Below are 15,039 nucleotides of genomic sequence, written 5' to 3' on the forward strand. Positions count from 1 at the left end.
AACTGAAAAAACGGCGTCAAATGTTCAATAACTTATACTCCCACACCCACATGCACCTTTTGACCTCCATACTGATTTGGATTAAAATCTGAAACAGAAGGTGGATGATGAAAAAATTCTGGGACAGTTTCATTCAATTCCATTTAGAGGTGTAGGAGGAGTAACAGATAAAAAAAAAAAGGTACCCCCCCCCTGTAATGGAAGGAAGGAAGGAAAGACGGACGCACATCCCTATTACAATATATCCCCATTTTGCAAGTGAGTGGTATAATGATTCACTCTTAAATGTCATTGTAATGCAGCCTTGACCACAACCTATTGTGGACTAAGTAGTACTGTAATACTTACCCTGTATGGCCCTTTCCTCTGTACATAGTTTTGTTGTGTAAACATTGAGACAATCTGGCTAAGGTTTAGATATATAGCAGTGTCTAATACTTCTAAAGCACTGGGGGTTCCTATAAAGTAAAGAGTACATTATCATATGCTACAAATCATTAAGTAAAATAATTTTCACTGAAACATTTACTCAGTATATTATAGTGAGCAGGAAAAAATGAACAGAAACAATACTGTCGGCATTCAGTTGTCTTTGTACAGAAACACCGACCCACGTTTCATTCCTGAGATTATATATTTTAAAAGTGACTTTGCCATTTTCTGTACACTGTGTGATACCTAAGGCTTAAACTATGTTATTAATATTTTATTGGACATCTTTCTTTTATCTTCCTATTTACATCCTTTGATAAAAAATTCAATTGTGATTTTGGGATTTAATCCAAATACTACCAATTATTACTAAGATTGGTTTTGTATACTTTTGTAAAAACAGGAATAGTAAGAGATTTGTACTTAAGCATGAGTCCTGATCAATATTGAAGTCTTGGCAGAGTAGTAATAACAAAGGTGGAAACCAGTGAAACATACAAAGAACTAATTGTACAACACAAAAAGAACAAATTGTACAACACACAAAGAACAAATTGTACAACACTCAAAAAACCAACTGTATAAAACACAAAGAACCAATTGTACAACACACAAAGAACAAAGTGTAAAAATCACAAAGAACCAATTGTACAACACACAAAGAACCAATTGTACAATACACAATGAACAAATTGTACAACTCACAAAGAACCAAGTGTACAAAACACAATGAACCAATTGTACAACACACAAAGAACAAAGTGTACAACACACAAAGAACAAATTGTACAATGCATAAAGAACCAATTGTACAACACACAAAGAACCAAGTGTACAATACACAACGAACAAACTGTACAACACTAAAAGAACCAATTGTACAGTACACATAGAACAAATTGTACAACACTCAAAAACCAAGTGTACAATACACAATGAACAAATTGTACAACACTCAAAGAACCAATTGTACAATACACAAAGAACAAATTGTACACACAGAATGACAAACCACAAGAACAGTGTAATGTTGTGCTTCTCTATATCAGAAATCTATTGTCTATACCATATTTAAGAGATACTAACCATAAGCCTCTATGCCTGGAATACTGTATATAAAGTTCTCTTTGTCCACAAGCTGAACATTGGTATTAACAATATTCTCTGTGATTACATTGTCTCTCTCAAAACACAGGTCCATCCTAAAATTTAAACCAAAGATGAAGCCACTTACAAAAGCAATGGCTTATTAAGAAAAACTGAAAGTTAAAAAATCTCAGTAGGATTTTCGTTACTTTATGTTCTTTGTTGTGTATATCTGCTTTCTATATCTGGTCTTTGTCCCTGGATTACATTCTTTCGATTACCACTATAACCTTGGTTCCCTTGATTACTCTTTCATTCAAACACTTCATTATTCTGTTAGAGTTAACCTGACCTTTACTGTGAGCAATGTCTGTTAAAACTAGTCATAAAACTAGAAAGGAACCAACAATCATTGGCTCAAGGAAGGTGACAACCCGGTAAATGGTTAATAGGTATACTGGTACATAACAAAGTCTCCTCTTAACTTTGTAAAACAAAAATAATACTAGTGAATTTGTATGCCTATACTTTATTGTAATTATCATTATTTCAGGAGAAGACTTCATAAGTATGTTATTTTACTGGTGTCTGATCTATTTTGTTTATTACAAATAAAATATGTTTAAACTAACAAAGTTTTCAAAGGTTAAACAGGTGCTAACATAAAACAAGCACAAAGTGTTTCAGAAAAATAATCACAGATATTTTGTCTACCACTCCAATGTGCCAGACATAAATTATATTTTATCTTTATCAAGGTTTGGTATTTTTTAGAACAAAGAATCAACACCCAAACTCAAGTTTCAGAGGTTGTGTAATGGTTTACCTCATTGCATTCTGTCTGAATATTGACACAAGTCTAGGATATGGGTTAGGTGGGAAGAATTCTCCTGTCACAAGCTCTGTGAGGTACTGATGCCAGGACTCATCTAGATGGGTATCTATCATGTACTGCAAATAAATAGATTAACCTGTATTATATAGGCCATCAGCAAATTGAAAAATATAAAAAATATAAAATATGTTTCAGATCTAGTATATTGTATATGATGGGTTCTACTGGGGAATTTTCTAACAGTAACATGACCTAAAGTATAGCTAAAAATTATCAGAATCTAGACATTGACTTGATACATTATGATCATAGCACAGCACAGCACAGCACAGCACACACTATAATAGTTTGACTTCATTATAAGAGTAAAAAAGTTTTATGTGATTTGAACTTAAGACAGCCCTTATCTCATATTATATCCATCAGAAAATGATTCAAATGTATATTAAATAAACTATAAGATTAGAAAGACCAACTTTCAAATCATGAAACTGTGCTTTGGTAAAACATTAGTTTTAAACCTTTCAAAACAGGAAAAAAGACAGTTTAAGCTCAGGAGATAATTTGTTTTTACTATAGAAAGTTTTACCTACTCTGAGATACACAGATTCCCTGGTTATAGTTCTGGGAGCTGAGTCTCTTTCTTCACATTCTTCAACATTTATCGCTGTAATAAAGGTTAGATATATACGTGATTGCATGTGATTCATCTTGCAAAATAATACCTACTCACAGAAAATTGTGCTGTGTACAATAGATTGGAGAGATGCTGGACATAGTAATGGTGTTATCCACTAGGAAATGCATGGTTTACTTCTTGTTTACAGGAACATTTTTTATCTGTGTATATACATCAAGTATGATGTAATGTGGTCATTTTTTTTTTTTTTGATTTTTTATATACAAAGGGTTAAGTTTAAACAAAGTGCTGTTCACATCAAGCAGATACTGGTTTGTACAAGATCAACATAATATCCAATATTTTATTATTCAATATGCTTACAGCAAGCAAAATTTTTGTCCAACATATAGAGACAATTTATCCTGATTGAACCACTAAATAATTATGATAATGATAAAATATTTTACAATAAACATGCAATTTCCCTTGAAAATAAATGTTCATTCCTGTTAATTGACCGCAGTATTCCTGTTTTAAACCAGGAGTCAAGGAAACAACACCGTAAACTGTTTCCATACCAATATGTAATTTCTGGTATGCTGAACATTTTTATACCTAGTCTTTCATGGTTTATTATATTCTCATCTTCTAAACCATGTATTACATCTGTCTCCATATTAACTCCCTAAAAATATATTAAGCATTGTATTATCAATTTGCATATTGAAAACTTAACAAGAGGACACAAGTAAAAAACAATGCACGAAACATGGCATCTTCTCAACCTGTATAAATGTCTCATGATCTCGACCTTCGACCTTGAAATCAATAGGGTTTTGTTATATACATGAGGATTATTAAAATTGATATAACAAGAATAGGTATTTGATGCTAAATCACAGTCACACCTAACACATGTAACAGACAAAGGAGAGATACTACAAAGTAGATTTTTCTATAGTTCTAACCGACTGTCAAAATATTTCACAGTTGATCAACCAAACATACATGTTTAACATACATACTGACATCTAACTGTAAAGTAACTTACCGCTGGATCTTTCCTGTCTCTTTGTCTTGTCAATGGCTGTGGTATCACATCAGGAAACGTCGCTTTCATAGTTATCATTATATCCTAAAAATAACAAAAAGATAATACCTACAATCTGATTCTGTGGTTCAAGAAAACATTTATAACCTGGGTTATAAAAAATATTAAGTTGAGACGTTCCTTAAATCTGGAGTTTTCTTCGTATCTTCAAATCAAAGTGAACTGATTAGTTGAAGTTAAGAGGAAGGACTTGAGGGACGTGTCATTTTGAGATTTTTTATGTAAACTGACACAAAACATTGTAAAAGTGTCCTTTAACAATTAGAAAAATAGGCATGTGATGATAAGAAATTATGGCACTATTTTTTAAACTAATTCTGTGGAAAAATAAATACATATACAGAGTGTAATCTTTTCTGCCCAGTTTTCCAGTTATTGTTTTTGTGGCTTTTAAAGGATTTCATCAATTTCTTCATAAAGATCTTAGCAACTCAGATTGGGTTTGGAAATAAATAGTTTCAATAGGTATTCACATTAATTTTGTTTTCAGTTTTGTTGAATTTTAAGGATAGCAAGGATATCTCTGTTTTATGGATACATTTTCTTTTTTTTTGAATAAACATGGAGGCATCTTTTTTTAATTAAGTGCAATACGTACATGTATTCTGCAAAAATATTTAAAAGATGAACCAAGATATATGAACAGAAACTGAAGCCATATGGAGTCTATCATGTTTGTACAAAATGCATGAAACAATGAAAATGATTTTAACTAAAATGTCAACACATCAGTACTGTTTCTGATATTTGTCAGATTTTCAGCAGTTGGCATGCAACATTGTATATGGTATTATAATTATAAATCAATAAAAATTACAAAATCAATTCTTTTATAAGTTACATGTAACATGGGATAAACATATTGAACAATCCAATCTCCAGGTTCAACAGGAGTCAAACCTATCTTGAAGTGAGTTGCTTTATTTTCATTTTTGTCAATATTTTTTTCAATAAATGAAAAATTACACCATGTGTTTTACATGCATATTTTACATGCATAAAAAGCATGGTACATTTTTTCCTGTGAAGCATTCATTATATCATAAAGGCTAATCCAGAAGCTGGTACAATTGAAAGGGCAAAAGAAGTTGTTGTGATACTGTTAAAAACCAATGCTTAAACATGTATCGAAAGTTGACCATAGTTGACATGAAACAACCAAACCTACAAGCTAAACAGTGAATACATATTTTTAAGTAATATATTTTAGAAGATAAATATTTTGTGTTTTTACCCTATCTTAATTTTCTGAATTCTTTATTTAAAAAATTAAAATTGCAAAAAGTCATCAAAGATCTGACATAAATCAGTAAACTTGTGAGATATCATAACCTAACATTTGTATAAAGAAATGTGCATTCCTCATTACTATTCATACTGGTTGCACACATTGTATAAAAATTTGACAACATCACTGCCTATGACTTCTGTTTCAGTGCATGTATTTAATATTGTTCATGGGCATGTTTTATATGGTGAATGGACACAGAACATGTTCCAGAAATGCAGATCTGATGAAAAGGGTACAGTCTTAGCTGAAACTTGTGGAACAAAATGATCGAATTTGTAACTGTAGGAGTGGATATCATAAAGGTATTGTGACTTTGTTTATACTTTCAGAGCATTAAATCAATATTATTATAATGGAGTTGTGTTTACCTCATGAAATATAAAGAGTTTAAGAACTAAGTAAACATCAGACTTTTTACAGAATGTATATGTACTTTGTTGCTTTATTATAGCAGTCACAAGAGTTGGATTCCTTGCCCACAACTCCCAAACTCTACAGAATATAGCTACTAACACAATAGTGGTATTTGACAAAGTTCTGGTCAATGCTGGAAGTGCATATGATGGAAGTAAAGCAGTTTTTACAGCACCTACTGAGGGCCTCTATTCATTTTCATGGACTATAACCACTACAAAAGGGAAACATGTCCCCACATATCTTGACATAATGGGAAAGTCATGGGAAGAAATCATGCTGGACCTGATGATTACAACAACTCTGCCAGTCAATCTATTGTTGTTAACATGAAGAAAGGGGAGCATGCTTCCATAAAAACAAGTGGTGTAGGCAGTACATGTTTCCTGATGGAAGGTCTACATTTTCTGGATTCATCACTTCAGGAATCATTTATTAGTTTACGAAATAAAACAAATAATGAACATTTTAACAAGTACCAGTTGTTATTTTTATATACCTTGAAAACCGGGCACCTGTTCAAACAATCTTCTGACAGCTGTAGTAACAAAGACATACAGTACCAGTTTAAATTCTTCAGAGTTTTTAAAGTCTGAAAATAAACACAGTATCAAGACTGAAAGATTTTAAAATGAAAGTCACCTGAGTTAATATCAATCCTATGATAAATTGGGAATGAAATTGAGCAAGATAACCTTTTAGCTCACCTGGCTTAAGGCCAAGTGAGCTACTGCCATCACTTGGCATCCATTGTCGTTGTCATTTACAATTTTGCAATTCTTCCCCTCTGACACTACTTGACCAATTGGAACCTAATTTAGTACGAATGTTCCTTGTGGTTATCCTGCATAGAAGTAAGGATCTTTGATCCGTCAAAAAACATGGCTGCCCCTACTAAAAATAGACCATAGTGCCATAGTGGTCAGACAGTAGTTTTTTGCATGCATCTCCAAAACCACTTAATTTAGTCAAATTCTGACATGGGTAAATGTGTTCAGCATGATGAGATCTATCTGTGGTCAAATTATCATTTTAATCTGTTAAGCCCTGTTGCAATGGAGTTTATTGCCCCTTTTTTACATTTTTTTCAATTTTTAATGTTATTTCTTTCAAAAATCTTCTCTTCTGACACTACTTGACCAATTGGAATCAAACTTGGTATGGATGTTCCTTAGGGTATTTTTATAGAACTGATTTAGGGATTTTTGATCGTTGAAAAACATGGCCACTACTACTAAAAGTAGAACATAGGGGTCAGTCAGAAGTTTATTACCTCTAAAACCATTAGGTTTAGCCAAATTCTTTCAATCACTGAAATGATACTTATTATAAAGCCTACAACAGTCTCCAGGGATCAAAGTTGTCATACAACTCCTTGTAAAAGTTATTGCCCTTGGAAGCTGAAAGATGACTTTTTTTTTTACAATTTTTGGCCAATATTTTGAAAACTGATAAAAAGAAGGAAACTTTCAACTGATGAAATGATGCTTATGATAATCCCTACCAAAATCTTCTTTAGTCAAACTTGTTGGACAACTCCTTGTTCAATTTATAGCCCTTGAAAGGCAAAACATTAACCAGGTGAGTGATTCACGCTCCTGGGAGACTCTTGTTTCAAATCATGTCACTTTTATATAAAAATTACAATATATTTAAGTATATATATTGTTTTTTTTGGAGAAAAAAGAAATATCAAGTATAATCAATTTTTTCTGTCTACTTTCCACTGAGATGACATGATCATTTACCACACGATACTGCAAACACACTACTTTTTATCAAATCAAACAAGTATATGGCAAGGGTAAGGTAACTTTTATAATTAGCAGGAAATTAAAAAAAAAACACTGTTTGAACATAGTGATAACTTACAAAATACTAGTGAACTATAACTTGAGTCTAACTTCACAAGACCTACCACTTGTACGTGATCATATGAACCAAACTGTACAAAGTTACTGGGCATGAGATCATCCAGCTGTGACACAGCTACCTTTCCCACCGTCAGCTGTTCATTACTTCTCTCATACCTGTTTATAAAAAAAATAAAAAGGAAACATTTGCATACACTAAAAAAGGAATACAGTCAAGCAACTTATGATTTTTTCAGTATAACAGGATAATCAAAAAGAAACTTCCTATTTCAGTTCTTTAATTTTAGTTACTTTATGTTCTTTGTAGTGTGTGTCTGTTTTGCATGTCTGGTCTTTGTCCCTGGATTACATTCTTTTGATTACCGCTATAACCTTGGTTCCCTTGATTACTCTTTGACAAGTACCTTGGTACTTTTTAAATTTCATTTGATTTGAAAAAAATTCTTAATTTTTTTAGTACCATTCAAATTTCAAGTTCCCATCAATATTTTTAAAAAATATTTCGTAACAAGAAAAAACTTGTTCCATAAATTCTTTCTCTTTTAAAATGAAGTGGTCAAATAAATTCTTGAGATTGCTGTTCCTTAAATCAAAATATGATACTTACAGATTACTGAGAAAGAGGTGTACAAATGATTCTCTGTAAAGAGCAAGGTATTCTCTCATTGGTCCTACTTCCTGTAACTGTGAAAATAAAGTACCAATAATTCAGGAAATCATGTTGAAAGAAAGGTCCAAAAACCAAAGGACTATTGTTCATTTTTGAAAGACCTATGTTCACATATGTTTTATGAGATAGTTGAAACCTGAACCTGAAACATAAATTCATACCACCTTTTATTTTGTCAGCCCTGTTATGTTATTCTTATTAGCTTCTAATTTTGTTTGAATCATTCCTATACACTGTCTGAATTGTAATAGTACGAAATGTCCTAGAGCCAAACTGTCAAGCATTTGTTTCAAATTATTGGTAAGACTGATAATGCCATTTTAGTTTGGCTTTATTTTAGATAAGGTGCAAAACCAACTTGATAATACAAACATTTATTCTCTTGAAGGAGTGCAATCAGGGTGAAGGAAATGATACAATCAAATCAAACAATCACATACCCAGTCGGAAAACATGGGCATTTTAAAGAATTTCACAAATTCTTAAAAGTTTCGAAATCAAATTCTTACATTGAGAAAAGCTTTAAATATATATCTGAGAGTTTTATTCTGCTCCATAATAGCATACAATGCCCCAGCTGTGCTGTGTGTCAGTTTGTACATTTCCACTGTCAGCTCTGGCTTGTAAGCCTCCCTGTAAATATATGTCCAGGTGAGTATTAAGACTGATGACATACAATAGCTATTTGACTTGCTACAATTCCCTCAATAGAAATTAAAATAATATCCTATAGTAAGTTACTGATAAGACTTCTATGATAAAACGTCTTTCTGGAGGCCTTTTACTTCATAGAATATTTTTTCAAATTAACTTGAAATAAAGACCAAAAATTAGGAAGAGTCTTGTAGCAAGTGTTAAGAGCTTTTTCTGGCCAAGTGTGTAATAAATGGAACATTTAGTAACTACACATGTATCACTTTGTTGTGTGATCTATTGAATTTGACAGGAAGGACAGACAGAATATGTGTTTGTTTTTTTTTGTTGTCAATAAATACCATACCTATCTAGTAACCACAATAATATCCCACAATGCAACGCTTCAAACAGTTCAGCATGCATGTGATGGCTTGCCATTTTCTTCTGTAGATAAGCTCTGGAAAGAAGAAAATTATTCTTTTATTATTAATTGCACAAAAAACATTGATCCATTATAAAAACCAAACTAGAAATAACATTTGTGTATTGTTCTATTTCCTGTCAATAAATCAGCATAGATTTAGTAAGAAAACATATCTACCAATTATTACATTAAGAGATTGATTTTCAGCCAAGATTTGCATCAACAAACTTCAATATTTAAATAATTAAGCACAAATACAATGTAGTTACTTTATAGGTGTAGTTATCTGCCAAGCAAATGGTCCATAAGTTGTCTCATCTCCGATACGGAATCCGTCAATCCTGACCTTTTGAGGTTTGATATGTTCCATTCTGTCATACACATGCTGTTGTATCTTTGTAAGATCATTGCCTTGGCTTGTTGAGAATTTACGATTTCTTGTGTTGCCAGTTATCTGACTTAAACGACTGTTAGCACGACTAGGGGCAGGCTGAGACCTCCCCTTTGTCTTTCCACTCTCTGGTACTGTAAATATGAATATTTTTTCCATTCATTTTTGACAAACTTGGCATGATTAGTTTCCAGACAAATACAAATCATATATATCTACTCTCTTTATATTTCAAGAATTCATTTGATTTGTCAGGTTACAAGCCCTCTACAGGTTGGTTTCCTTAATTTTTTAATATTCTAGTTTGGTACTTGAAAAGCATTCAGTAACATGAATTTATCAGAAGTCTGTGAAGCAAATAATAAGAAAGTAAATAATGTTAAAATTATAACTTAAATCACAATTTTGACTTTAATGTAAAAGGAAATTGGATGACAAGGATAATTTCAAATTTGTGACCCAGTTAATGATCCTTGCATAACAAAATGTGGACAATAGACCCTTTTGTGCAAATGGTGGTTAAGGCGATGAGCATGCTTAGAGCATGCTTCAAAAATACTTCCGTGGGGAAAACTCTTTTGTTCTACCCAAGCCCTACCTCCTGGAAGTGTAAATTACCACAAAAAGGTCTATTTATTCTAACCAAAAACTGATTTGTGGTTCATACTGTCTTAAAGAAAGTTTGTTATGTGGCACAACAGTTTCAAAATTGAAAACATTAATTAAATGACTATCGTTTTTGCTCGTAAAAGTAATGGCTCATAGAATAAGAAGAATATGGGTTAGTTCTACAAATGTGACTGGCTTCAAAAGATATATATTGGTTAAAAGTCATATGCTAATGAACATGTGTACTATCATTTGATAATTTGATCCCATCTCAATTAAACAGTTGGCCTAAAGCTAATGAAACATAAGCAGCAGTCTTTATCACAAGAAGTGTAAAATTAGTCATATGTTATGACATCATAATACTTTGAGCTAATATAGTGTCATAACTAAATTACGACTAATTTTATACTTATGACATTTTGTGAAAAGGACTGCGTTTTTTTTTTTTTGGCAATGAAAAGGCACCAACTCAGAAGCAAAATACAATGAAGATGCAAGATAACTTACTTCCTTCAAGACATCAAAGCATTTTTTTACTTATCCTCCAACACTTACAATGTTTCCAAAAAATATAAAAAAATTACACACCCAATACTGCCATAGATATAACTTACTAGGAGATCTAGCTGACTGGTCATCATATTGTTCTACTGTTGGAGAGAATATAGACAGGTAAGCTTCTCCGTGAGTCTTGTTCAGGAACACACCTTCATGTAGAGATGCCATAGGATATTCAGCAAAACTCTGTAGTCTGGCAAAGAAAGAAAACCTTTACAATCTAACCATTCTACAGCTAAATGAATAGTTTATACAAATCATTGTCGTTTTGAAGTATATTTATACAAGTAGGCGAATTTCCAACTTCAATTGTAGGATTATACAAACAATGAGTAGATCTGTTATTCTTTAATTTGAAGATATTTTCCATTGACAAGAAATTAATCTGGACATTCTAAATATTGGAAGCAAGGGTACACGGTGTGGTCATCAATTCAAAAGGAATTAGAACCTTTATAAACTTCAAAACATCTATACTGTCCTTCATCTAGCTAATTCAGATGGAAAATGATTTTTTTAAGTACTGTCATCATACAGCACACACTTACCCCTCTTCAATCAAGTCATCTTTAATCTCTAGGAAGTTTAATGAGAACTGTATCGTCCCTCTCATATATTGTGGATGATATGGGCTGATTCTGAATACACATTCCATATGTATATATCTATTATTGACAACTGTGTCACTTACTATCTGTAAGAACTCATCCTGAAAAAAATGAAGGAAACAAATTGTTACTAAAATAGAACAAGTAAATGTGTTAAATGTGCTTTTTGATCAAAACCTCAAGATTATAGATACTTTATAAAAATCCTATAAAAATGCTTGAATCCATCTTAGAAAATGGAAAGAAAATTTTGTTTTGTACCAAAAATTCATGTATTGTATCTTTTTATTGAATTTGTTTTTCAAGGATTGATTATTTTGCAGTTTTGTTGTTAAAATTGGTAATTCTATTATACTTACATGTAATTTTTAATGAACCCAGAACATACCAAATATCCAGCCGCATGAGAAGAATAACTCTAGTTTTTGTTTGTAAGAATTAGTGCATTCGAATGTCTACTGCAAAGATAGTGATAATTATATCACCTCAACCAAACCTCTCAAAAATAATAAAAAATTCTGGTTAAGATTAATTATTTAATTTCAGAAATAAAAAGCTTCCCACCACATTCTTTATAAGCCTGTCCCAAGCCAGAAACCTGTAGTACAGTGGTTGTTTATTTAGGTTCATTGTTATTTCTTTTACGTTTTTTCTACAAATTAGGTCAATTTTAGTCTTTTATGAATAGTTTCACTTCATTTGGCCTTTTACAGCTTGCTTTATCATGTTTATGGTATTGATCTTGCCCATCATTGAAGACTGTGGTGACCTGTAGAATTGCTTGGCTTTTGGTCGATGACTCTCTCATTGGCAATCATTCCAAATCTCTTATTTTTATATTCTAATAGGATAAAAAGTTTGTCCATCATCCCATATACCAAATTTTGTAATGTAACTGTGATATCATCAACATTTATTATGATATACTCGTTAAATTCAGATACTTAAATTAAATTATAGGGAATGATTATGTGTTATATTTTTCGGTCTATTTGAAATTACCTAAAGATGTGTGGTGCACACTTGAAAATGATCTGCTATCCAGTGTGCACCATGTGATTGTGATTATTTCTTCATAGACCAAAAACAGTATAACAGTCATTTCCTAAGGATCAAGGGTACTAACCTTATCACCTTGTATTTTGTCAGGGTCCCAGAATTCAAACATGGTAACATCAGGATATTCCTCATTAGAATAAGGAATGTTAATACCTAAAAAAGAAACAACAAAATAAAGGGTCAGAGCAATAAGAAACATACACAAAACCTTTAAGAATTTGTTAATAAAAAATATGAAGAGCAGTAAGGGTGATTCATTGCATTTCACTATATTATATAGCTTAAAAAAAACAATCACAAAAATTGTAAAGGAAGTCATCACAATTCTCTTTAGATTTTTTACCATAAGTGTCATGCCTTAGCATTCTAATATTATTACCTTGAGTGTGGAAGCTTGTTGGTTTGATCCAAAACTGAATAAAACCAAATCATACACAAGCAAAATCATTTCACATGATTTTCACCTGAACTGAGCAAATAAATTTATGACAGAGTTCAAGTAAAATTCTGGTGAAATAAGCTTTAACATGAAATTCATGTGACATGTAAGTGAATTTCATGTAAAGGTCAATTCAAATGATTTTCATGTGAACAATTTTTGACACACCAATCAGATACACCATGACTCTGAGCTAATCAGTCTTCACTCTATCTTTTTATGTATGCTTGACACAGAAACAGCGACTACCAATTTTATTTCAAAGTCTTGGGTATGACTTCGGTAATGATTTAACCCATGACCTTCTGTAATCAAGGCACTTCCATAAGACCAGTGATGCATGCAATCATGTTGTGTGCCAATGAAGATTCCATTAAAAAATTAAAAAAATAATCAATGAAGTAAACATAGCAATACTCTATGTAGATGTACTGTATAATGTAGATGTACCATACAATGTAGATGTACTGTATAATGTAGATGTACTGTACAATGTAGATGGACTGTATAATATAGATGTACTGTACAATGTAGATGTATTATACATACCTAACATTATATGTCTTTGGTTGTTGTACATGTTGTCAATCTCAGCCATTAAAGAATTGACATAAATTGATACTCCCTGATAAGTAAACAAATATACAATTCATTATCAAATACCTCTGATAGAAAAAACAATGGCCACAAAATCTGGAATTTGTAGCAGAAATATCAACTTTTAAAATGAACCAACAATATCCAAAAATACGCCTTAAATTATATGTATTGAATTTTAAATTTGAACTTTGTAAGTCATAGATCATAGATTTGGTTCATTTAAGTTGAATGTATCATTTACTCCTTACAGATTGATTGATTGTTGGGATTTAATGTCTGAGCAGCAATATTTCAGCTATATTCAGACGATGAAAATGAAATGGATGATAAAAGGGATGGGACACAAGGAAACTGGGTCGACAAATTTAGATTGCCACTAAAAAAAGGGAGGGATGGGTAGGGTAGGGCAATTTAGCCTCCTGTGGCGGAGCGCAAAGGTTCCTACTCCTATCGAATACCACAGCAGGGTTCTTTAACGCGTGAGGAACGTGGCATCTTTCCCAACACGGTGCACCACTATGGTTTGCGGTCAGGTTTTCCGTATTATAGCCTGACAACCCCAGCATGTAACACGCCAGGGGTACCCCATTCCACCACCTGGGGCATACATCCCAGTTGCTCTGTGGGCAGAGCGCCTAGCCCCCGGCTAGGTTCCTGAGCACTACTTAGTTGCCTTTTACGACAAGCTTAGCGCTGCTGCAGGCATATTCTTTTGACACCTGGACCTGCACAGGGCTACTCCTTACAGATATATTGTATGAAGACCAAAAAGAATTGTTTGATGGTTTTTCATGCACCTTATATTAACTCATTGGTAGTGTCTGATTATTATAAGGATTGATACATCACCGAATAACTTGTCATGAAAAATGTGGAAAAGATAAAAAAAAAAATGTATAAGTGATATGATCAGGAATTAATGTAAAATTTACAGCATTGATGCTATGTAATACTTATTTGATTAGGTTCTTTCAGAGGTTTTTCAAATTCTGGGCTCAAGACAAAACATGAATTACAGCATACAAAGAAAAACATTTTATTTTCAGAGCATTTGATTATAATAAAAGTTTCTATGGACTATAGAGTTAAATATAAGAGAATAAAGTTATACCTGTTGGACATCCTCTCCTGATATAAGGTATTCCTTTCTTATCGTTACATTGTGGACTTGTGGGTAAAATGTACCGTCAAATACACAAGGTCCTACTAATGCTAACATTACTTGGTTCTATAATAAACAGGAAAAAACAAATCAGAAATATCTGTCAATATAACCAAATCACAACATTCTTAACAAATTCATTGAAAAAAAAGGGTATTAATCGAACATTAAGTGGTACCCCACCATGTAAAGGTGAGAAAAAAAGGGGATTTCAA

At 32.3% G+C, this 15,039-nt stretch overlaps 1 protein-coding gene and 1 pseudogene across 2 annotated transcripts in view; one reads left to right on the forward strand and one right to left on the reverse strand.

Annotated features, from left to right (window-relative positions):
- LOC148608467 (uncharacterized) overlaps positions 1-15,039 on the reverse strand; it is a 28,324-nt gene that overhangs the window by 6,220 nt on the left and 7,065 nt on the right. For both annotated transcript variants that reach the window (XM_088546745.1, XM_088546746.1), the window contains exons 7-23: positions 14,774-14,890; positions 13,612-13,687; positions 12,691-12,776; positions 11,505-11,665; positions 11,013-11,149; positions 9,665-9,920; positions 9,336-9,428; positions 8,845-8,968; positions 8,273-8,349; positions 7,710-7,821; positions 6,291-6,383; positions 4,027-4,110; positions 3,591-3,660; positions 2,947-3,020; positions 2,345-2,469; positions 1,519-1,634; positions 349-458 (exon numbers count right to left, since the gene is read on the reverse strand). In XM_088546745.1, coding sequence (XP_088402871.1) covers positions 349-458; positions 1,519-1,634; positions 2,345-2,469; positions 2,947-3,020; positions 3,591-3,660; positions 4,027-4,110; positions 6,291-6,383; positions 7,710-7,821; positions 8,273-8,349; positions 8,845-8,968; positions 9,336-9,428; positions 9,665-9,920; positions 11,013-11,149; positions 11,505-11,665; positions 12,691-12,776; positions 13,612-13,687; positions 14,774-14,890 — 1,911 coding nt within the window. The remainder of the gene's footprint in view (positions 1-348; positions 459-1,518; positions 1,635-2,344; positions 2,470-2,946; positions 3,021-3,590; positions 3,661-4,026; positions 4,111-6,290; positions 6,384-7,709; positions 7,822-8,272; positions 8,350-8,844; positions 8,969-9,335; positions 9,429-9,664; positions 9,921-11,012; positions 11,150-11,504; positions 11,666-12,690; positions 12,777-13,611; positions 13,688-14,773; positions 14,891-15,039) is intronic.
- On the forward strand, positions 5,524-6,181 carry LOC148608468 (uncharacterized; annotated as a pseudogene).

This window comes from Perna viridis, chromosome 9 (assembly GCF_037379345.1).
Source record: "Perna viridis isolate PV_CMFRI_1.1 ecotype Kerala chromosome 9, ASM3737934v1, whole genome shotgun sequence".
Lineage (NCBI taxonomy): Eukaryota > Metazoa > Mollusca > Bivalvia > Mytilida > Mytilidae > Perna > Perna viridis.